The sequence below is a fragment of the Micropterus dolomieu genome, linkage group LG14, assembly GCF_021292245.1.
Source record: "Micropterus dolomieu isolate WLL.071019.BEF.003 ecotype Adirondacks linkage group LG14, ASM2129224v1, whole genome shotgun sequence".
Classification (NCBI taxonomy): domain Eukaryota; kingdom Metazoa; phylum Chordata; class Actinopteri; order Centrarchiformes; family Centrarchidae; genus Micropterus; species Micropterus dolomieu.
The window spans coordinates 9,650,629-9,675,869 of record NC_060163.1 but is presented as its reverse complement, the minus strand read 5'-3'; the positions used below and the strand labels follow the sequence as shown (position 1 = coordinate 9,675,869).

Below are 25,241 nucleotides of genomic sequence, written 5' to 3'. Positions count from 1 at the left end.
AAAGACGCCCTCTTCTTGCGCAGCCGGGATGTGCAGGGAAGATTTATTGAAATACAGACGAGCAGTTTATGCTTCTCTCTCTCTCTCTCTCAGCCAATCTGCGCACAGTGACGCTGCGCAAAGGCTGGATCTAGTATTGGCTTCATCATCATATTTAACACACCCACCCGGATTCACACACGCTACAAGAGGTGCATTCTCTTATCCTATTCCCTTACTCCTGGAGGTTGCCCGGCCCCTGCGGGAGGATTCCTGTCTCCTGTTACCTGTGCAATTCATTGCGTAGGCTCGCCTCGGGTGATAAGTGACTCGACGTGACAGAATTACGCACCCTGGATCGCTTGGGTGGATGAGAGCGCACACGTCGACTACTTTTCGGGGACTTTCCCTCAAAGCATTTAAATGTGAAGTGCTGCCTACATTTTTTTCCCAGGGCCGAAGTCCCAGCGGGTCCACGTCTGCTCTTCCCCGGATAGAGGCTGGATGGTGAGACCGATGCGCGCCCTCGAACATCTTGGAAACGCACGTTTAACGGATCGTTTCCCCCGCGTGTCACAGCTTCTTTTGGATCCTACTCACTTGTCGGCTTCTATGTATTCTCCCTCAAATATATGGTGGTAGACAGGAGAGGGGAGAAAGGCAGTGTGAAGAGGATGTGGCTTGCGCAAATCAACCGCTGGTCTGAACCGACTCGACCTGTTTTACCTGGACGCTTGCGGATGATTTTGCACTTCTGAAATCTCGCCTGGACCCCCGCGCTGATAAAGCAGGACTCTGATGCTGAATATACAAAGGCTGAACACTGAATCCTTTACTCAAGACGGCAAGTGAAGATGGGTCCTACGTGTTTAATGTATATTTCGTTAGATTGGCGTCCAGTCTAATAAACATCATCAGCGATGTAGTCAGCTTGTTCATCTGCGTGCTGATCATTTGCAGTAAATACTCACATCTGCTCAAAAGGGAGACCATGAAGATGATCCTTCTGCGCAAATTCCGGTTCTTGATCCTCATGGTGTTCCTCATTGCATGCTCGATGCACATAATGATAGACTTGTTACCAAAGCTGGAGAGGCACAGCAACAGCGGCTGCTCATGCTCCCACACGCCGAGCGAGGAGCCCCAGAGCTGGGGGAAGCAGGGCTGGCCTAACAAGCACACCCTGCGGATCCTCCAGGACTTCAGCAACGAGCCCAGCTCAAATGTTTCCTCCCACTCCCTGGAAAGGATCCCGGTTACAGGCGACAAAAGACAGGCTCTCAGGAGGCTTGAGCATCACGAGCAACGCGGTGACAGGAAGAGACAGTTCATCCAGGACGCCACGGTGACCAAGAACATGCCGGTTAAGGGTTCAAGGTTGTCGGCTCTCTATGACCACCCCTTATATAAAAGATCCGTGCCGCCTCTGACAGACGAGGACACGCTGTTCAACGTCAACACGGACATCAGATTTGACCCCAAAGCAGCAGAGGATCAGGCATGGTAAAGTGTTTGCTCATAAAGACAGTTGTGTGGGTAAACCTGAAGCAAAGCACAATCAAATCTAATGCAACAAAAGCTAAAAATAAACATTTCATAATTTGTCTAAAGATCAAAACATCACATGGAAGGGCTTAGAGTTTAGTGTGCACATAATAATAATAATTATTAATCACATTATTGTAATTCTGCATGTGTGCTCCTCAGCCGTTGCACACCTGTCACTCTGTTCGTAAGAACCTCACAATCCTCTGTCTGCTTTTCAACTTATCCCCCTCCTCTTCCTCTCCTCGCCCAGGAATCATGAAGGCAACGTGGACGAGTTCAGCCCAACAGGGGAGCTGACGGCCGACTCCTACCCGAACTGGCTCCGCTTCCACATTGGGATTAATCGATACGAGCTGTACTCCAGACACAACCCGGTCATTGATGCTCTCCTGAAAGACTTGGTCACCCAGAGGATCACCAGCGTCGGTGAGTCATAAAGAAACAGGGGGGTGGCAGCAACAGCAGCTAGCAGGAGGGCTTCTGTGCGCAGATGGAGGGTCAGAATTGCACTTTACTCTGAAAACACAGTTTGCACTTCTTTTAGGCTTCACAAGTCATCATAACATACATTTTTAGAGGTTTTAGCATAGTCAAATTCGTGCTCATATTGGTGCCTGTTAGCCATATGACACCCGCTGGAGGTTAAATAGTTTACCCACCTTTCTAGTTTCAAAGCCACATCATTGGTTGGCGGCCTATAATAAACAAGCTACTAGTGATTCTTGATTAAGGACTCTTTGACAGGCCACTTCTCTACTGATTGACATCGATATTGGCTTCTCATGGATTTAACCTGTGCCATTTTGGCTGTCCAATCGTGAGGTGACTGTGTGCGTGCGGAGTTCAGTTTAAAGACTATATGAGAAACTGTGTCAGCAGTGGTGCCAGATTTGACTTATTCCAAGTAGCCCAATCAGAATGATGGTGGTGTGTGTGTGTGTGTGTGTGTGTGTGTGTGTGTGTGGTCAGACAACCTTGCCTTTAGACAACAGTAAACACTCGATCTTTATAACAATGTAACATACTTATAATGGACATTATAAGGGGCTGGACTATTATTATTCCTACAGGAAATCTGCCTTCCCATGCCAGGAAATAACCAAACCTTTGCGCATAGCTGCAGTCCAACTGGCATTGGGGCTCAAAGTTCTGATGGTTTCAAAGTATGAAACTTTGACAGTTCATAACAAATCATTGGTACATGCTAGCACTTTGCAACTTTCACCATAATATAGGCCCAGTTGAGCAGAAATGTTCAGATGCCTTGAGCTGAAAGGAATTATGATGTCCATAACACTGTTTTTCTCAAAAACTGTAAAATGAAGTAAACCTATCTTCTTGCACATTATTTGCTCAACTGACACCAAATTTGCCACACTGCATCTTCGGGCTGCCCTCCAGCCAGGTCTTTGAATGATCAAAAATTTAGCCCACAGTGCATCAAAATGTTTTACTGTGAACAGCTACTGCTAATTCTCGCCAAATAAATCTCCAGTGTTTATGGCAAAAACAATTGCAAAATTTTGATGTCAAATATCAGAATTTTAAAATATCTGAATTTAATGGACTACACACATTCTTAGAATTTTGTCTTAAAAACTGAATCTTTGACAGTAGTTTGAAATCTGCCATTGCGTCCAACCCTGGTGATTGTTTAAGTCATGTGTGTGCAGCCATCTATGGCTTCTCACTTGGCAGGTACTTCAACAAGATCATGACTTGCACTTGATGTCTAAGGTTGGTTGTGTGTTCAGGATAATGCAGAATAAACACTCCAATGCCTACTCAGGCATTGTGCTGTGTGGTTTAGAGACGCATGACTTCAGGGTTTAATGATAACTTTGGTCTGGACAGTTCTGCTGATGGACCCGCCTGTAGTTATCATTTGTCTTGCTCTTCTTGTTTTTTTTTTTCATCTTCCTTCTCTTCCTCTTCTTCCTCAAAATGTCTGGCCCCGACTCACTGCTGGGGCTGCAGCAGCTATAATTGGGTTTTTTCTTCTGTTCTGGAAAGGAATTTGGCCCTTCAGATCTTCCCTGATTTGTAAAAAAAAGAAAATACAGCATTCAGAAGACGCACCTCTGGTCTTCTGTTTTATTAGTTTACTAGTATTCAGTCACTGTGTGCCGTGGCTATACAACTGATTGCCCTGTCAGTCTCATTCATAATATCTGGAAAAGAGAAGCTGCTGACGTGACTGCACCTCTATTTATATGTTTTCAAACAAAACATACAGGTAAGAAGTGTCAGTAGTAACACTAGGCCAAAGGGAAATGTTTGCCTTTAATGGAACTGGTTCTGACAGTGAAGAGTTAGAGGAAGTGACGAAGCATGTGCACGTTGCTGCCACAGGCTCTGACGACGGTAACACACACTCAAACACACACACAAGGATGCATTGAGATGGAAGTCAGCTGCAGGCTATCGTACAACAAGCACTGGATCTGATCAGCCTTCACGCTCCTGCCTTACATAGCTGAAGGAATAATACAACGGGACAGTCTTGTCTCATGTATCCCCCACAAAGTGTCACAGTAGAGTACATCAAGCTTGAGAGAACACCTGGTATAGATACATGGGATCATACAGACGCACATCACGGTTTGATTCAAACCGAGCTCCAACGCTTTTTATTTGATCGGCAGGCGCATGGTAAATCTAGCTTTCTACAGAAAGCCGCAAAGCCTTCGCTGCAAGTGCAAGTAGATACCTGACAGAGTCAATAATCCATGCTGGGGCAGTTATATGGAATCTATTTCTGCATTTTGTTTTCTTTTTGGGGGAGTTGTGTTTCTTTTTGGCACAGTCCGGCTCCCACATTCCAAGAGTGCTTGTCGACTCAAGGTCGCCCATCTTGCGCTCGTTGTTAAAAGTGATTGCAGATTTCAGGTCCATCTGCCAATGAGAAAACTGTAACTGGCCTAAAGTGAAGATTAAACGCTTATCTGGGAGTAGGATTAGCTGTTTATAAACTAGCATCCCTGTCTGGTCATTAAAGGAAGAATTTCTTTATTTCTTTTCTGTCTCTCGACTCCAGATGTTCTCCAATTATCTCAGATTTTCTCCCTCTTGCTTTCTGTCTCTCAGGCTGGGTGGATAGAGGAAGCAGTTCTCAGCGTTTCTAGCCAACTAAATACATGGTGGCTCAGTAATTACAGAGCCTTAACACAGGCCTGGGGCAGAATACCAATAGATGCCAATAGCAGCCGGTTATTATGTAGACTCAAGGATAGGAGTGCTTGGATGTATTATACACTATAACCTCTCTTGAGCAGCGTTAATCAATGAAGACATAGTGTGCAAAAGCAACAGATTTGATAAATGTTATTAAAGATGATAGTGAAAGCCTGTAACTTTGACGACTGCAGTGCACAACCCAAAAAGAGACAGAGGTAAACACTGCCGCAGCATGAAGTCTCGACAAATACGGTCTGAATTAAGTGGAGGTTGAAATAATTGTATTCATGGTCCCTGTATACAGCTGTTCTGCATGTGTGAGCTCCTATAGTTAGATTTGCTTTTATTTAAAATGTCGCCGACACATGCGACTTCACAGAGCAGCAGGTGAGGTCAGACAGACATTGATCATTTTTTATCTGTAAACATTTTGCTTGTCCTCATGATTCCCATATGTAAAAATAAATGAGAACATTGATTGAGGCAAATCATTCTTTGGCAAAAGGCCACCAAAACATTGTTTTCAATCGATCAGTTGAAGAAAGAACAGACACAGTGGCTAAACTGCTCTTTTTTGTTGTTGAGAATTTCGTTGTATTCTAGCTCCACATAGTCCTCTCCCCAACACTGAGCCCAGTCCCATGAGTGCCTTTAGACTGTATTATCATATACAAAGAGCGAGAAAACATGAAGGATGAATAGAAACAGAAAGAGAGAGAGAGAGAGAGAGAGAGAGAGAGAGAGAGAGAGCGAGATGGACCCTCCAGAGAAGAATACACAGAGAAAGTAAACAGCGTCATGCGAGCACTGGCTGTCCTTCACCCCCTCACTCTGCCTTCCCATCAAATAAACACTGTGACATCAGCACTCATGCACGCACACATACACAAAAAGACTCACAAACACACGTCTATGCACATTTGCAAGCTCACACAATAATGCACTTCTCCGACATGGCAGTGGGAATTGATGTTTCAGGTTTCAGGTGTACAATGTCTCTAAAAATCATATCAGTGCCAGTCAGTATTACATTACAATTGATATGAACAGAATATAGTCCTATTTTATAATGTGCATGGACTTTTGGTTAGTCTGGTTCCTGACACTGAACGATCGATAACTAAGGGAGAGCACTTTTCAGTTGAAATGAATAACATGGACTTAATCAAAGTCATTTATTAGGAAGAATCGTCAGCTTTAAAATGCTGTTTTATATTACTGTGCCTTTAAACATTTTCTTGTTTTAGACTGCTGGTTGGACTAAACAAGCCATTTAAAATGTCACATTGAGCTTCGGGAATGCGCTGGTCAATGTTCACTATTGTCTTTTATTTTAATCATTAGTTGATGTATCATGATAATTTGTTGTAGATCTGAATTAAGTCATTTTTCTTTAACTTTTTTGAGTTGAAGGCAGTCATTGATTGATTACAATGTTGGACGGTCAGTCCTTAGCATTCCTCAAAACTAGATTTGGTTTGGCTAGATTGAATTTTGAAGGTCAGCCTGGATAACTTGCTAACACCACTAGCTAATATCTAGCCTGTCAAATTGGCCAATTTGTTGTGTAACTAAAACTAAACTCCAGTGGGTTAAGTTGTGTCAAAGCACAAACTACTAAGCCCATTACCACAGCTCATTTCTTTTGTGTAGCAGTAAAATATTTATATTTGCCTTCAGTTAATGTATTATTAATAGCAGTATTGTATGTTTCACTTCAACAGCAATGAAGTCTGGAGGCACTCAGCTCAAGCTCATCATGACCTTCCAGAACTACGGCCAAGCTCTCTTTAAACCCATGAAGTAAGTGCTTTTAAGTAAAAAAATGCATTTTATCTCATGTGTTTAAAAAATAGTTCCCACTCGCTCTGTTGTCCCTCTGGTTAAACTGCGCTCTCCTCCTCTCCTGTTCAGTGTGTGAGCCACTCTCTTTAAGAAAAGGCAATCTGTTTTGGATCGTGGTAAAGTGCCATTTCTTCGTAAAACACCAACTATGTAGCTTTCTACCTCCACTGACTTCCTTTTTGCATTCCACCACCTACTCATTCTCCTCTCAACATCAATCTCATTTCCTCATTCTCCCCTCTATATCAAATTGCTTTCATTTCAGCACAACCTTGATATTCGACTGAAGGCCGACATCATTCTGCAGTGTCAGAGCCAAATGTTGAGTAGGCATTTCACCTCATAGGGCTGTCAGGTGGCACGGCACATCCTTTCGTGGCCATGTTGGAGGTCCTCAGCCCTCAGGCAACTCTGGCTGTGTCATGTTAGGACTGATAGGTCTGATCAGTTTTCTATGGTTTGATAATATCAAACCATCTTGTCTGCATTGTCACTGTCTTGTTGTCAGCACGTGATTTGTGGACTTACAGCTTGTAGTGGTCCTAATCAAACAGAGTCTGTACAAAATTAACAAAAATGTTGATTTCTCCATTGCTTTTGTTCATAACCAAGTATCTGCAAAATGAATGACCCGTCCTCCCAGCCTCAGCTGTATTTTGTATGTAGTGCTAATGAGCAGATGTTAGCATGCTAACACCCTAAACCAAGATAAGAAATATTAAACCTGCTAAAAATCAGCATGTTAGCATTGTCACTGTGAGTATGTTATCATGATACTGTCACCATTTAGCTCAAAGCACCACTGTGCCTTAGTGCAGCCTCACAGAGCCGCTAGCTGAAGTGTTGTGGCTTGAAACAGCAGCATTATAGAGTTGGTTCCTGAAATAATCAAAAATACAGCTGAAAAAGATAAAAAGTACCAGTTTAACCGCTGAGGTTAAGGTATAATTTAAGGTATGTATTTCTGGCTTACTGCCCGGCCGTAACTAAAGGCAGCAGCCATCACTCACCGCTAAGCCAGGGGCTACATATTTTGTCATTATTTTACCATAGCTGATTCTCTGTAATGGTGCCAGACATAATTGCTGGGAGCTTTGTGATGCAACCACAAAGCCCTTGTTCCTTGCCTCATCTCCTTCTGAATACTATTCCAGTTGTGATATGTGAACATCCAACCAGTGAACTACAGCATATCATTAATGTCTCACATAAAAAGGTGAAGAGGAGCGAGTGCAACACTTTCCTTTTCCTTTTGAACCTACGCTTACCTCTGCACCCCCTGTAATGGAGCTTGGCTTAACTTGTAGAGGAGATAAATCTACCCAAAACTGCCTGACTGGTAGATACTGTGTAGTATTTGATTAATTCACATTTCCTTTATCCACACTGTCATATTTAGACGATAACAGATCCCAAGAGAAGTGCTCTTTGCCCCTAATCCCTCCTCGACTGGTGGATTTAAATGTCACCCCTCCTTTGTTATGGTGATTGTAATTTAATTGTGGGTTAATGGTTTTCTACACAGGCTGTTGTCTGGCCCCTGCACGTCAGCATGGAGAGTGGGGTTAAGCCTGTGGATGATAGGTAGCGAGGTTTTCCGTGGGAGGAAAAGCTATTCAGAGACTGTTGTAATTACTGCTTCAATCGTACCACACTAAGTCAGGCCAGACGCAACAAGCCTGAAATCATCCTGACAGGCTTGGAAGAGGAGAGATGAGAATGAGGTGAGAGGAGGGAAGGGACGGGAGAGGAGAGGTGTGGAGTGCAGGAGAGGACGGAGGAGAGGCGAGGGGGCAAGGACAAGAGCAGATACGGGGCTAAGGGAGAAAGACAGATGAGGAGACGTGGGCAGAGAGTGTTGTCAATACACGCACAGAGTCAAAATCCACTGATTATCTCGGTGCACTGCCTAGAATTTTAACCCAGACGGAAATATGAAATGACATTTTCTGAGAAAAGCATGGGGTGATGGGGTTGGATGTAAATCTGTTGCTTGACAGTTGTGGTTGTCAGAGCCGCAGTGATGTTTGATAATCCTGAAAAACGGCAAGAGTGAAAGGAGGGGCTTTTCATTCCCTCCTGCTTGAATGCACTTGACTTTAACAAAATAGGGCAACCCATGCTGGTGTGTATGTGTGCTAATTTGGACTGCAATCAAGGTCTTCACTTGATTTGCACAGTCATTCCCTCTACATACAGCATTTCCCTTGCAGAGATCACACATACACACAAGGCAACGTCCACACACATCCACTTAACACCCAACATCATCTCCTCGTTCGCAAATCTACTGGTGTGTTTCCACATGGTGCATCAAAGAGACAGAGGCTCAGAGATCAAAGACTTCTCCGGCTGTGCTCTTCGACTCGGCTCCTCTCAACTCTAATGCAAATGTGTGCCAGGCAATCAGGCAGCAGAGGCAGGCAGGCAGGCAGGCAGGCAGGCAGGCAGGCAGGCAGCAGAGGCAGGCAGTGTCTGCAGCTCTGTCTGCCGTTTGTTTTTCTCTCTCGCACATTCTTTAATGAACGGAGCAGATGAAGAAATCCATTAACAGGCTTGCCATATCGATTGTTTAGGTATTGCCTTTTCTTCTTTTCTTTTCTCCTCAGAGAGAAAGAGAGAATAATCAGATACTATGGTAGGTGCCTCTGTTTTGTGCCAGTCAAGTAAAACACACAATAGCGTGATTTCACAACTTACGTGACAGAGATCTTCTACTGTATTGAGACACCGCAAAGTGGCATGCACTACCTGTCCACTATGACGTAACATAGATGAGTCACCTCACTGAACTCCTGTCTGCGGCCCAGTTTTCCAGACTTGGAATAAACTCACTTTTAACTAGTCTAACGTAACTTAAGCTTTGTTTTGCAGTATTTGTTAAGAGTACAGGTCTTGTGAAATCAGAGAGGCTTCATACGATGGCACTAAAAATCCCAGCTGATGCCCAGCCCTGTGGTGCCTACGTAGACAGATGAAAACATTAAAGTGGTGCTCTGTGTCACAACAACTGCATTGTAACCTGAATAAAGATGACTAAGCTCAATTATCATCTTCATCATCCTCAAATAACCCTGCATTTTCTTTTCTTTTCTTTTGTTCCTGTAAACAGTTTACGCTGTCAAGTTGGGCGCATCTACTAAACATATGTTGGTAAAAACATGTAGATTTTTCACATAGCTCTCTAAATATGCAGCATAAAGGCATTTAGACACTTTACCTGATTTCTACCTCAAATGGAACAAAATGCACGTTGATGCTTTGGTATAATAAGAACAAAATAGTCCCAGTTGTCCCAATACTTAGTCTTAGGGTGCAGCTATGCTGTAGCTTGTAGGCTCAGCTCAGTGTTTTTCAAATTGAATGTGTTAGAATACTGCTGCTCAATTATGTGGTTGGCCGAAAGAATAATGTATGAAAAATACTTGCATGCAATTTTTTTTTGTATTTGTTACTGAGCCGTGAATACAGAGTGAACACAATTTTCTGGGGCTCTCTTCATGTATAAGTCCAACAAAAAAAAAATAGACATGTACCCCTAATTTCTGACAAATTAAAGCACGAGCACATCAACTAAGCTGAAATAGTCTCCATAGCTACTATAAGTAAAGATGTAACTTGTTATTTAGAATTAGCTTATAGATAAATGTGGCTATTAACTTCTGGACAGGTAGATGATTGATCATTAATATAAATACTAAATAAAAGAGGGACCTAAAATAGAACTTTGAGGGACACCGATGATGATGTTCAATTTCGTGTACCATGTGTCTAATTCTTGTTTGCTGAGTAGTGTTCCTAGTTTTCCTGTCGAACTGTGTGTGCCCCCAACAACTTCCACCAATCACAGGGTTAGGGCATCTGCTATGTAAAAGTCCACCTACTCATGAAGCTTAATATTGCTTTGAGTGCACAATAACTTTTTTTCTCTTTTTGATTACCAAGTATATAACACAACTTAATGCTATGTTGCCTAAGGCGTCACCAATTATGACCGTTGTGGCCAGAAGCTATGAGAGAAAATGACTACAGTTTGAGACTGAATCAGTAGCCTAAGGCGGCACTCTGTAGTGCTGTGTAAAAACATGTACTTTTTGTAAAGTAGCTCCGGGAGGACTGCTCCACCAACAAAACATTTTGTACCTCCAAAAGCTTACCTTCAAGTTCAGATAATACTAATACAAATAATGTGCCTTTTGCTGTCAGAAATGTCCATGTACCTTTTAGTGCAATAAAAAGATTTGCATGTAATACCAAAGGACCAACATGGACCTTTGTTACAAGTACATCTGCGTACCAAAATAGACCTGTGCCGCATGGTGTGTTTGAGTCCTGACTGTAACCTTGCACTTTAAAGTACTTTGAACCTGAGTGTCTGGTTTGAGAACACTGAAAGTGAAAACAAAAACTTCTTGTTTCTTTTTTAATTTATTTTAGTTTTTCCCCCTTCTGTTATGACTTTGTACTGGTGTGAACTGGGGACACATGATTGTAATATTTACAATGAAATTAGTCTCAGAGCACACCATTAGATGATGAGCGCAAATGATCAGGCAGGGGAAGGACTGATGATTGATATAATGATGGTCTTCCGTTCCTTCTCGCTTCTGTTTAATTGTATTGCTTGTCAATCAGCCGACTGCTGCCTCAGTCACGCGCTAATCAATCCAAGTGTTCCTAGAAGAGATATCTGCTCTTTCCGCTGCTCCTCCCGACTGAGCGATCTATATCTGTGCTGATTCACGTCCATGAGTAATTTTTGATTGACACATCGTAGCAAGAGATGGGAGTCACATAATGTCACGTCATTTGTCAATAACATATTGACAGCAGCACAAATAACAGCCTGGATGAAATGTCTGTGTTAAATGTGAAATATTAGTGGGAAATTGGCTGCATATAAGAGTTAATGTTGTATCATCAAGCTGCATCAGCCGTGGGAGGTGAAAGAATAAGATTGAGGGAGCTTTGTCTGAAGATGGGGTGGGCAAGTCTTAACAAAAACCCTTATTATCCTTGCTTAAAGCTGCCCAGATTTGTCCTCGAACAAGGCAAAGACTGAACACTGAGAGACTGATGAAAGCCAGGACAATTCAGTGGTTGTTCGTGTCTGTCGCCAAACAAAGGGATGTCAAACAAACTGACTCCTATGTGGACAAACATCAGTTTTTGCCCCTCATTTTTTAGATATATTTTGTCAGTTTGGTATTTTGTTTGTCAGTGTGTGTGTGCTTGCTTGTTTACTGTGTGCTATTGTATTCACAAGGTCTTCTGTGCCTGTGCTCTGACTTTGAGTCAGGAAATAAAGGGATGAACTGCCTCAGGACAAGTCATTCAGAACACAGATGATGACTGCAGCTCTGTTTGGAAATAGAGGAAATTCACAGCAGCACAGTAGCAACGCTAGAGCTGGGGGAGGGGTGTGGGCTGTCCGCATCATAAGTAATTGGTTATATACAGTGCATATAGTAATTACAGCCTGTACTGTACATGCATGTGGTATATAGGTAGCACACTTTGAATGTACTTGCATGCATTTCATGCTTAATTCAAGTAAAGGTTATATTTGACATAGGCAGTTTATGTATACAAATGAATATAATATTCAGCAGTTCTATATATTTGTATCTCAGCAATCATAGACATCTCCCAGCTATCACATTAAAGTTTCTCATAATTAGTATGAGTCTACCTGGACTATGAATGCAGTGCGGCATGCACACACTCCGCATATTAAAAGGAGCACTCTGGGATCATGAACAATAGCACAATATTATAATTGCTTGTAAACGCACTGGCTGACCTCAGGAAAATGCTCTGTTCTATTCATTTGGGCTCTACCACCGGTTCTGTTGGTAGACAAAAGAAGTTGAATAATTAATCTAAAAATTACAGCCACTGTGAGATGCGTGATTTAGCAGCACTTAAGGCTCTGCGCTGCTCGCTGCTTAATGTTTCGACTGCTATAATTGTTTCACCGGGGTATATTGTGTGCTATGCAGAAACGGGCAGAACGTGGAAGCTTTTATAACAGAATTATTGGAGGAACAGGAAAAAAATCTGTGTTCAAATGCTCAGTTTAAAAGAAATTACTCACACAAAAGCACATGAAGTACAGTACACACACAGACACACACACAGACACACACACACACACACACACACACACACACACACACACACACACACACACACACACACACACCAGTCATCACATGTACTGTAGATGAAATTTGCAGTGGCTGAACAAATTTTTCAGAGTGCAGTGAAGTGATACCAATGATCAAATGGAGCCCTCAGGCTTAGCAATCTGACCCCCTTACCATCTTCCCTGCAGAGACTGTGACACATTGCAGGCCATTGGTGCACCACGGTCATATAGTGTACAGCCACACTGTGTTTTCCCCTATATGCGTTAGTCTGTCTGGTCTTAGCACATGCAGAGATGGAGGAAAACTGATGAAACAAAAATGGCAAGAATCCGCTCTTAGGAATATAATGCTAATTAGTTTTACTCACAGTGGATACCAGGCAAGAGCAGAACGGGTGCAGTAGCAGAGCATCGTTGCTAGAGGATGCAATGATTTCCATGTCAGAAAAATATTAGATATAATTTGCGGAACAAGGCTGAGTTAGACAAAGTTGCCATTTTGCCAGATTCACATTGTTTGAAATGTGCTGAAAAATTAACCTGCTAATTTTTTTCCTTTTCAGTTTTGGCATAACATAGCCCAACTGAAATAATCTATATTGGAAATGGTAGCTGATGTAAACTCTGTTAGGTAGTGCATGTTTTCTATAAAAATAGAGAGGTATTTCATGGATAAATTGTACGTGTTTCAGTGCACATTGGTCAAAGAATGGCCTACATGGGAGGCTTTTTAGCACATATCACTGGCCCTTAAATACTACAAAATGAACCGCTTTGCCTGTACATGGGTTACATGTTATATGAATTTTACCAGGGTGCCCTGGTATGTCAACTGTTGCTGCCCACACATCAAGGCTGAGTTCTTACTGCAGTCCTGGGCCCGAATCCTACCCAGGCTTTTTGCTGCATGTCATCCCCCCTCTCTCTCTCTCTCTCCTGCCTTTCTTCACTATCTCTGTTAAATTAAAAGCAGAAAACGCCCCGTCATGGACCTATTTACCAAATACCCTGAAATACTATAATCAAAAATAAAGCATAAAATGGCCCACTCTGAAAATAATCTCTTAATATGAGGCTGAAGTTGTCATGGTGATGGACAGTAAGGAGTGCAGCCCTATGCCCCGCCGTACTGTAGAAAAACATGTTAACAGAACAACAGAAGCTTATGCAACTAATCTATGGTCTAGTGGGGATCTGGGAAAAAAACTGCACATGAGGAAGTACCCTACTGTAATAATCTGCTAATGTACTGTTGGCGTTCTGCCATCTACAATAATCAGCCACCATGATTTATGTAGAATGCAGATATTATTAAGCCAGTGATGTTTTCCCAGGTAATGTATTCTAACACACAGTGCCCGTTTTAATCAGTGTGGTTGATTAGCATAATCATTAAGTCTGACATGTCTGGTAAGATGCTAGCATCCACTCCCTGTCTTCAATTTTACACTTTTTTTCTCACTCAACATCAGCATCCAGTTCTCTCACGACTCCTTCACTCTGCACCGCTGTCGCTGCACTTGAGATTTCAACGTGTGTATGTGTGTGTGTGTGTGTGTGTGTGTGCGTGTGTGTCAGTCTTATTGCCACCTCTGACGGCTTTGGACATACAGCGTTCCAAACTGTCAGTAGTTGCCTAGGAGACAGAAAGTGGTCATATTTCTTTATCCTTGTGTGCTGATTTGTGTATATGTGTGTGTGTATGTGTGTGTGCTTATACTCACTTTGCAGTGATACTGTTATGGCAAATTCCATGCAGCCCTTGTTCAGGCCTTCCAGGAGCAGAAATGTCTTGACGATATTATCAGTCAACTGCCCCCTTCAGGTAAATGTTATCAGCTCTAATGTTGTGCTGAAAGAACGATAACACAGTGTTGCAGCCAGCAGAAATTACAAGCCAGCATCCAATCTACATATCAAAGCCTCTGCTAAATTCCTCTGCCATCTGTGTGTGTGCGTTCGATGTGTGTGCGCATTTGTGCCTGAGCAACCACACACACACACACACGCACACGCATGCCCGTGCTGCCATTTCTCTGCAATCTCAGAGGCAAGTTGTTCCTGGCCCGTCTCAGTTCATCCCTGATAAACTCATTCATTGTTTCTTAGAAATAATAATAAGATGCTTAATTACTCGCCCATAAGACCTGATCCAGCTCCCTGTGTCTGGGGGAATGCAGGCTTTGATACCATCTGTCATCTTGTCTCTTTGCTTTGGAGGAGCTGTCACTCAAAGGCAGGCTTTTCTCTCTGTCTGTACACAGTACACCTCAACAGCTGATGTGACAATCGCAGCAGACATTGATTCATCTGGTCCGGGCTCGGCCTGCCGCGTTGCCATTCTTATTGAGGAGCAGATGCTGAAAGCAGAGGAGCAGAGGGTGTGTTATGACTGGAAATGAGCCTTTCATGTCTTCTCAGAGTCAATGAACAAAGAGAGAGAAGGACAGTGTCATGTGTCCTGTATATGGGGTTGCATGCTTGAGTTAAGTGGAAACGCCTGAATTTTCAATCGCTCAGATTACACACTGAATATTCATGAAGCTAAAAATGAACTTCATTAAAAATATATGTAAAGCTTAGCTTGTTGTTGACACCTTTATTGGTGTGATTACACCATAAGATACTTTTTGAGGGGCTAATCTGTGTTAACTTTTGTGTTTCTCAGTCTAGTCTAGTCTCAGGCTGCATGATTACAAAAAAACTAGGCCGCGTCAGACTGACTCACAACTCGCTTTTACTGGACAACGTTTTGGAAACCTGTCATCTTACGAGGTTAGAGATTTTGGCAGTTGGGTAAATCTAAATAAATCTAACTTCAGTCCCTTTAACTTTAGCCAAGAATCATGGACTCATTTACTTTCTGTGCTGTTTATACCACTTAAAAGCATGTGAGGAAATAACTGAGTGTGAGCATCAGTCCTGACTGCAGTTTGTTTTGCCCGGCTGCCGGCTATCAAATGTCAGCATCCGTCTCTGTGCGCCATTCAAACCATGCGTTTTTGGGTTGCTTCCTGCAGTTGGCCTAGATACCTTTTCACTTCTAAGAAACAGCACACACACACATTTGGAAGAAGCATTTCCACCTGTCTTGGTTCGGTTATTTGAGCTTGAATGTTCTGGCCTAGTAAACTTCTCTCAAACTCTCCCAGAGTTTGATGAAACTGCTCTAAATGTGTTTTTGGGGAGTGTCATTAGTCTAGTTAATTATATTGGGAGTCTGTGCCTTGATTTAGCGGTTAAAGAGTGATTTTCTGAATTTGGTCAAACATACCTTTAAAAAAGTGAACCAAGCTCAGTGCTTTCACCTTTTTTTTATCTGGGTGCTGCGATGACCCGAAGGAAGAGCCGTGCTCTGTGGTTCATATAAAACACGCAGTATCTGTTATCCTGCCACGGGGAGTGAGACAGCTCTTGTTTTATAGAAGTATCCAGCGTTTTACTGTGCGGTGGATCTTCAGTCTAGTCTGCAGAGCTCAAGGTTTCCCCTGTGATCTTCCTCCTTGCTTTCTGTCTTCACCATCACTGGCCATTAAAGCTTCCCTACTCTTCACACTGTCCCGGCGGCAGAAACTGATCCTTTTTATAAGCTGTAGTTAGTGTCAGGGAAAACACCTGAGGGTGATCATTAGACTGTAATGAAGCAGGAGGTAAAACACCATGTTCACCCGTCGCTCTCCAACATTCCTGATTGTCAGGTTTAATTATAGCACCGCAAGGTCTTTGGGCGTCACATTTTTTTATCTAATTTCTTCAACTCACCCTCCACCTCTCCCTTTCAGCAGATGGACACTTGGTCTAATTAGGCTTTCTCTTCCCCCTGAAGAGTGGCCCTCTGAGGGAGGCGTTCAGGAGTGCGGCATTATGAAGGCATGTTGTGATACGTAATTAGCAAACAGCAGAGCAGCAACTAATGTTATGGTGGGAAAGAGGTTGTGTGAACCACAGCTGTCAGCGCTCTGGCTATGGTATAGATGGGGATTAAACAACATCTGTTCCACACGGCTGCATACTGTATGAACTTGATTAAAGTAGTCTGCTCTTACAATTCAATATCTGCATACCCCCCCTCCCGAGCTTCACCACTGACGCCCTCTTGTGAGGAAGTCGGTTAGTCAAAACAAGTGATGCGACCAACTTCAGATTGGAAGATTAAAAAGCCATCCAAGTCTCAACATGAATTGCTGCCTCCCATGAAACAGGATGGAAAAGGTTGCATGTATCCCACCGTACCAGTCGGCCTCTGCACTCAAACAACTCTGCTTGCTTAGAACTGAGCATAATTTAAATGTGATGACAGCATGTAATTTGTTTCACTTTGGATGTGCTGCTTAAGTAGCACGATAATGCACTTAGACTGAGTTGCTTTTTTTTTTTTTATTGGCACACTTTAATTTTAACTGTGTATAACAACTCAGTTTCATCAGAGTTTATAGGTGTGTTATTGGCACGAAATGCAAATGTACTCATTGCTAAAATGAAAACATCCAATAACAGATTATACAAATATCAACCGTTGTGCAATGTGACAGAAATTACAAAAAAATATGGCACTCTCTTCTCATCAATTACAAAATATATTGACTACTGCAGAGCTAAGACCTGTTTTCATCATGGATGCCTTGTCCGTCGGAAGCTGTAACAGGTTCAAAGAAAGAAACTTTATGAGCAGAATTCTTATTAAAATTGATGGCTTTATTTGGTCACTGAGGGGCAGTGCAACAAGCTGCGAACACAATATTGACCATATTATCACCTTGTACAGCAGACAGGCCTAACATGCTGTTAACGTACTGCTAACTGTGGCCAAATATGTGTTAAAAAAAAAGCACTCCTATTTGGAATCATAACTCAGTCAGGCTTTGAAAACTTATAAATTTGGCTAACTAGCTAGCCAAACGTGGTATGACTGACCAAACAGCCACCAGCAAGGCCATCAGTGAAAGCAGATTAGAACAACTTTAAACAACAATAACTGTGTTTTTTTTTCATTTATACTACTATTTTCTCAAACTGACTGACACAAAATGACTATTGTAGCTTTAAATGTCACTCAACGAATTGTGTTGGATCTTGGAGCATAAAAATCACCTACACTAACATATTGGCAATATCGGCATATTAGCATTGTCCATTTCAATGAGGATGTCAGATTCAGCTAAAAGAAGTACAAAAATGACAGTGGGATTATTCGAATGTTGGGAGTGTTTTTGCCCTACCCCATCTCCCCAGTCCTACAGATTATTATTGTCAGTGGGGTGAGGATAAAGAAAGGATAAAGAAAAGACCATATGGTCGGGCTCGCCAAAGGATTATGATTTGTTGTTGTTTGCAGAAAAAAAAAGAGAGAGAGGGAGGAAAAGTGACTTCAGGATAGTTAGGCCCAGCGAGGAGAAAGCAGCTTGGCAAAATGGCATGGATTAGAGTGCTGCGAGAGAGAGTGCTTTTCCTTCCAACTGTGATGCTGCGCTGTGTGTTCAGTTAACTCAGTGCAGCGTTGGTGTTTGTCCAGCGCTTATTCAGATATGAGCTTCGGAGTCTCAGTTTTTGTCCAAGTACGAGCAAACTTCAGAGGGGGCGTTGCTGACTCATCATTCAAAGTAATGATCCAGTAAAATCAAAGCCCAGCGTCTGGAACAGTGCAGCGCTTTCACCTTTAATTCCACGTGTCCTCCCCTAATTCACTGTACATGAACAACTCAAGCAGGCAGACCACTTAAACATGCAGCCTGCACTACCCAAAACTCTGCCTCTTCTCAATATAAGAGTACAACTCATAATTTATTAGTCAGTCTGAAGACGGGCTTTCACGTCTGTCATACTGTGGAAGGAAACATTAAAAGCAGTTTGTTTGAGCTCTCAGCCAATATTCACACCTTTATTCTGCATAATGGAAGAGCTGCTGTTAAGTGCAACAGCCTTATTAAATAAGCAAATTTACAAATTTTTTTAACCGTGTTTTCTATTTAATTTGCTAAATTAAATGTGCATGCATCTGTTGTCTTGTTGTGTACATCATTAGTAACTGTTGTTTTCAAGACAGTTTTCTCTCAAGTGAGAGGAGTGGCATGTTACACCAGGATTTTACTGCTTGGTTCTCGTTGGGAAAAGCCTGACAGCACACAAAGAACTAAGCGTTGGCTTGTTTATGCCTCGATGACCAGTTGGCCGTGGCATTTGTTCCCTCTGCATGCCACTGATCTGTTCCTGTAAACTTTGTGCTCCGTAAAAGTGCGTTTTAGGATTTGTGTTCATCAAACACACCACTCCTCCTTGTTTGAAGGATAGGCAATTTGCCTGTATTTTTTTTGTCTAATTCAGACTGCTGAAGCCTCATATTAGCTTCAGCTGCACTGTTCATGGTATTGTTTTAAAACAGACTTGAATAAAGTGTGAAGTTATCCTTTAATATCTTTGGTAGGTTATAATCTATATGGTCAGACCATTTATCTTCCTTTGCTGCTCATCCTCATTCTTTGTCTTGCTTTTCACTATTTTATTTTATTTTACGGTTTTATTCACCTCTCTGCTTCTTTTGTAACCCTCCCTAGGCCACTTCCTGTTTTTCTCTGTCCCTTTTCTTCCCGTCACTCCTTTTTATCATCACTCCTTTTTCCTCCGGCCACACCTCTCAACCTGTGGTTTTGGGAGAACATAAAGCACGAGGAGAGTATAGGCCTACTGCTAGCTCCCTCCAACACACCTTCGTCTTCTCATTTTCTCCTGATATGATATGAGTGATTCAGCTGGGAGAAACAGGCTCACTTTGCGCTGTCTACTTCCCTGCTCTTCTGTGAGTTTCTTTCTTCCACGTACTCTCACAGCCCTCTCTGCCTGGAAAATCTGAATCTGGCGTTTATTGCTCCTTCTCTCGCAAAACTTGTTTTTCTCTGCTCATAAAGCCTCCCAGACAGTCCTTATAAATGCTTTACAAGGTCAGTTTTGGATTGTACTTTCCAGTAACGTCCATCCATTCGACTCCCTCTTGTTTTTGTGAGGTTGTAATGGTGGTGAAATAAAAAACGAGGTTGGTTCCTCTGAGGTTGGAGGGGCAAGATGAGCCTTTTCCCTCCATTTACTGGTCTTACATAACAGAGGAACTGACTCACAGCGTTAGTGAGATCTGATTAAGTTTGTTGCTTGTATGTTTTGTAATTTCGATCTCCTAGATACCTTCCTCATTCCATCCGAGTTGTGTTTTGTTTCTCCATCCAGTTTTTCTTCCCTTTTTTATAGTTCATTTCAACCTCTATGCATCCCTCTGCCATCTCCATCTCTCTCTCTTTCCCCCTGAATATTTTAGCAGCAGCGCTCCCTCCCTCCCTCTGCGCCCTTGCCATGCTAGTCCCATGGCTCCAGGGTTTCCCTATGTGTATTTATAGTATATTTATAGGCGCTGAGCCCTGTTTTCTATCTGCTTATCAACAGCCACCGTATACCTCACCCAACAATTTACCAGTCAGCCCTGAGATTTCAGGACACCACAGGCCGTGGCTGTAGTCACCCACAGCTCACCAGACCTTGATGCCTCTCTCATTCACTACTTTTTACTAAAGTGTTCCCGAATCCCTTGGTTTATGTTCGACTGAATTTATGTTTGTTTTTTTCGCAACCCAGTTTTTTATTCATTTCTTTCCCTCACTGTTTCTCTGCAAACCCACTTTTTGGGGTTTCTCTATTGTCAGCTCTCTCTCAAAATCGTTCGCAGCTCTGAGACTCTGAGTGCCTCGCTGCCTCTCAGTGCTTCTCCCCAGAAACGACAGAAGAATACCAGCTTTAACGGCTCCTCTCCTCTGTTCTTGTCATGTGTATATTACTTTAGCTATGAGGTGTGAACTGTGATCCTCAGAGATTTGTGTGTCATAAATCAGACGTGCCAGTCGCCTACTGGAGCATGTTGCCAAATCACATCACTGCACATTTTTACACAATCTGTGTGTTTCTGCTTTTGCAATACCATGTGAGTCAAAAGAGGAGACACACAGAAGCACACAAGTTTGATCCTGTTACAGTGGCATGCCACCGCCTTCGTATCCAGGCGGCAAATAGTATAATTAGACTAATTGTCTCAGCAATAAATTTCAATCGAGACATGAAAGAATTTGGGGGGGTTTAAATTACTAATTACTCACATAGTTTGCAGCCCATGTTCAGAGCGCTGTAACAAGACATTCATTCCGGAGACTGGCGCAATCGCGGATATTGGGTCATTTTAAGCCAGGATTGATTGAAGTAAAACTCACAAGTTGAGGCACAGTTAAATGAAATTGTGCACAGCAGCCTATGAATAAAAAAGCCCCTTACTAGCTTGTAGTGTGTAGTATGAGTCAGAGATAGAGAGAAAGAAAGAGGGAGAGGGTGAGAGAGGTAGAGACAACATGGGAGGCAGAGAGGATGAAGCGCTGCCACTTCAACTGGATTTAATGGGACGTTGCTAACGGATGTATGAATGGTTTAGCTTCTCCTGTCTAATTCAGCACCACTTTGTCCTCATTGTCAGCCATTCTGAAAGAGGCGAGGTACTATAGGTGAATACAGAGCATCATTTTGTGCCGTTCTAATGACATTTATATATATAACTTGCGTCCCATACTTGATATTTTACACTTCCCATATTGAGCTAAGTGACTTTTTCATTAACAGTACATGAATTTGCATTTGAGAGCCCTTTGTGGATGTCTATTACTGTTTCATTTTGATAACAAAACAGACATTGCACAAAACAAGAGTACTTAAAAAAAAAAAAAAGATCTAGCAGGTGTTATATTCGACACGACATACACGACATATGACATAACTCACAAAATCCACCTTACTGGAGCTGGTGTTAAACATTTCAAAGGAATAGTTCAACATTTTGGGAAATACAATTATTTGTTGCTGAGAGTTAGAACAAGAAGAGCGATACCACTCTCATGTCTGTATACTGAATGTGAAGCTAAAGCAAGGAGGCAAGTAAATTAGCTTAGCTTGAAAACTGGAAACAGCTAGCCTGGCTTTCTCTGAAGGTAAAAACAGGTATGTCTAAAGCTCACTAATTAGCTGTGTTACGTCGTCTAAGTGTCAATTAATGAGCATTAAAGGTGTTTTTTAGCTTTGGGCAGAACCAGGCTAGCTGTTTTCTCGTTTCCATTATTTATGCTAAACTTAGTCCCTAAAATCCAAATTAGTGGAATATTTTTTTACAGGTTTTTTTCTTAATACTCAAGTACAGAAAAAGGAAATTCAAAATGTTTACCTCTGTTGCCTTATATTTATCATCCTTTTATGAAAGAAACTTGTTAGGAGAAGGTTTAATGATGCTTAATGATGATGACCTTTTTGTATCTGAACTTGGGGTACCACATTAAAAGCAGTCTTGCTGCTCCATTAAACATTTCTGAATCAAATTTATGGTGATTAATAGATAGCCCCCTTTGTCTAAATTAGCGTTCTTAACAAATCACTACTACCATGACCAGCATCTTTGTGGGGTTTTTGTGTTTCTTTCAAGTCCAAAGCCACAGGAAATGAGGAAAATCCATTAGGTGGATTCCCCCCCCCCCCCCCCCCCCCACACACACACACACACACACATTATACTGTACCCTGTGGGCCTGTATGACAAGGCAGAGGAAATGGCCAGGCATTAATGGCAGCTTTGATTACTCTTCTGTCACTAATGTAGCCAACATGAAAGACAAGAAGAGGAGAAGGATTCTTCAGCCACAATCAGACGCAATCTGATGGCATCTACATGTAGCCTGGCAATTTGGAGCTCACAGAAACGCTCTGGAGAACACACGTACATTATTCAGTCACCACAAACTTCCAAGCGCACACCTCGCATCCGTATATCGGGATAATCATTCATTATTAGGAAGGTTACAACATCGTCACTCTCATCTCTGTCCTTCTTCCACTCTGTAAATACAGAAGGGGGACTGTGTTTCTGTATGCTTAGGTTGTTAGCGTTGTTATTTGCTGTTGGGCACATGGTTGGGTGTGGCAGCAGGTAAAGCAACCTACTCTAAGACGAGGTCTAGACTGCTAGAGAACGCAGAGGTGAAGTAGCATGCAACTGTGTCCACTGTTTAATACAGTTTAATAAACACTTTTATTTCTTTGAATAGAATTCTTTCTTTGCTGCAATTTGCGATGTCATTTATCAACAGTTGTGGTATTTGTTCTCTGCTCACCGAGGTTAATCTCAGCCAATGAGATTAGCTCTGCCTCCAGAGAAGCTCTGGCTCCTTTAAATGTTTGGATAACTACATTTCCAATTTGCCATATGCGTATCCCCAAGGGCACTGGTGTGTCATATAAAACCTGATCATGTGCTCAAAGTGCAGACATGTTGTTATCCATCCAGTTTACAATGGGAGCCTGTGCCCAGTGGAGCCATTTGTGTGTCAACCTGAGTAATATAAGCACAGCATGGCAGCCTGTACTATCCCTGCCGGCACATAAAAACATAGAGGTGCATATAAACTACACAGTGCCATTTAACAACAGAAAGACTGGCGTGTAAAGGAATTCAATTGAAATTACTAAATTTAAATTCAAATAGTTTCACTCACTCCATTTTGGGGGGAAAAGATATAAAAGCATATTTCCCAGAGAAGATCTTGCTGTCCCCTCTAATTGAGAAGCTGTAATTCGCCTTATTTGCCCAAATTATTGATGCTGGGCCTTGTGCGCTGAGAAGCTAGTGCAAAATAAAAAGCTGTCATCTAAATAGCAGGAAGCGAGCACTTTGCAGAGAGGAAGCTGGACTCATGTCTGAACCTGCCGTGAGAATAATTTTTCCTTTTAAGTTTGTGTGTAATTTTCGTGAAAATAGTCATTTTGTGACAAGAACAGTTTGTGAATTCTCATTCATTCTTAATTTGACATTTTCACAATGGGATTTCTTCAACCATTGTTTTGAATCAAAACCCATTTAAGAAGCTGACATTTTTAAGCCATATACACCATGTAAATGCATTTTAAATGACTTTAAGCACTTTACGACAAAGTTAATAATGTGAAACAGGACCCTGGTGCATTATAAGCTATTAAACCACATTGTGTCACGCTGCTGAGCTGATTGACCCCGGTGTGAGGTTCTGTGCTGTGTACCAGTGTTGGTCAGCCATGTCCAGCTGTTTCCAGATAGTCTGCTGCTTTGGCCTCAGCCTCTCTCCTGGGGAAACACACACACACACACACACACACACACTTCACAAGCATTCACTGTACACTCTACAGCATAAAGATGTGTGTGTGTGTGTGTGTGTGTGTAAGACAGCTGGTAGTCTCTGTCTCTGTACGATTTGAAATGCTACTTTTCCACCTGCTCAGTCAGCATCAAACCTCACTGGAAATAGCGCTGCTTGCAGTTCACATCTCTCCCTCTCTTTCCCTCTCGCCTGCTCCCCAGTCACAGATGTGGATGTGACTCCCTCGGGGGCTCTTACTCTGTGCCTGGGAGTTCATTTAGTGTCAGCTACGGCCTTATTGACTGGAGTCTGCACAATGGCTACAACATATGTCCACGAGACCGGCGTCTCCACTGGAAATGAATCTGCTCTCAACAGAAACATCGCAGCCATTCTCCTCCTCCTTTCACTGCCTCCTCATAATTCTATTAGCATGCTCTATTCAGGAATGGCCTGATAAGTCGGCGGCACAATGAGTGGCGCGATTGCGAGCTTCTTCAGGGGTTTGGATGGCGCTGGCCCGTGTGATGTTTGAGAGAGCTGTGGCTTTGTTCTCAGTAGCGTAGCCTCTTGCTACTGCCGCTTGTACAGTAAGCTGCGGTCTATCAGCTCTAAGAGGCGCTTGATGAGCTTAGGAACGGCCTGTGTCTTTGCCGGGGCTTTCATGCTCTGATGCCACAAATGGTACGATATAGCATCTCAAGTGTGTGTTTGTGTGTGTGTGAGAGAGAGAGAGACACTAAAATGCACTTGCATACACATAAAAGAGACATACATAATATGGGAATATGTGCTTGTGCATGTGTGTGCTTTAATATGTGTGTGTGACTGGGTCACTCCCTCACAGGAAGATTAATATTGCCCCGTGTCCATCTGCAGTGTGTGTCTGTGCTATTAAGCTGCGAGCCATAATCTGGAATGAACAGTGTCTGGCATGGAGACGGTCTGACTCTGTCATCATTAATGTTCTGCCTAGATTTAAAAAAAAGGTCAACTTACCAACATGTGTGTGTCATAAAAGTGTGTTAATTTGTGTACAGTCAGGGGCTCCAAACTTAACTCCTATGATGCAAATGCGATGATGAACGCAGCCCATTAAGTGGCTGCTTCCGTGAGGCTTCACTGGCTGTTGCAAGGCAGGACTGTTCACCTCATATTTAACCGGAAGAGACAGAAACATCGAAGGTTTGATGGAAAGACAGATTGAATGTCAGTTAAAAGTCTGAGGACATGTTAATACAAAACACAGTTTTAGTGAAGCCAACATCATTAAAACATAATTGTGCCTTGTTGCAGGCACAGATTATAAAAAATGCATTTTAAAGAACACATTCTCGCCTCCTCTCACAAGTGCTGCTGAT

The 25,241-nt window shown here is 42.5% G+C and overlaps 1 protein-coding gene across 1 annotated transcript in view; it reads left to right on the top strand.

Moving 5' to 3' along the window:
* The first annotated feature begins 204 nt into the window (after nt 1–204).
* fam20cb (FAM20C golgi associated secretory pathway kinase b) overlaps nt 205–25,241 on the top strand; it is a 50,896-nt gene continuing 25,859 nt past the window's right edge. The window contains exons 1-3 of the mRNA XM_046069624.1: nt 205–1,482; nt 1,778–1,953; nt 6,429–6,507. Coding sequence (XP_045925580.1) covers nt 971–1,482; nt 1,778–1,953; nt 6,429–6,507 — 767 coding nt within the window. The 5' untranslated portion in view covers nt 205–970. The remainder of the gene's footprint in view (nt 1,483–1,777; nt 1,954–6,428; nt 6,508–25,241) is intronic.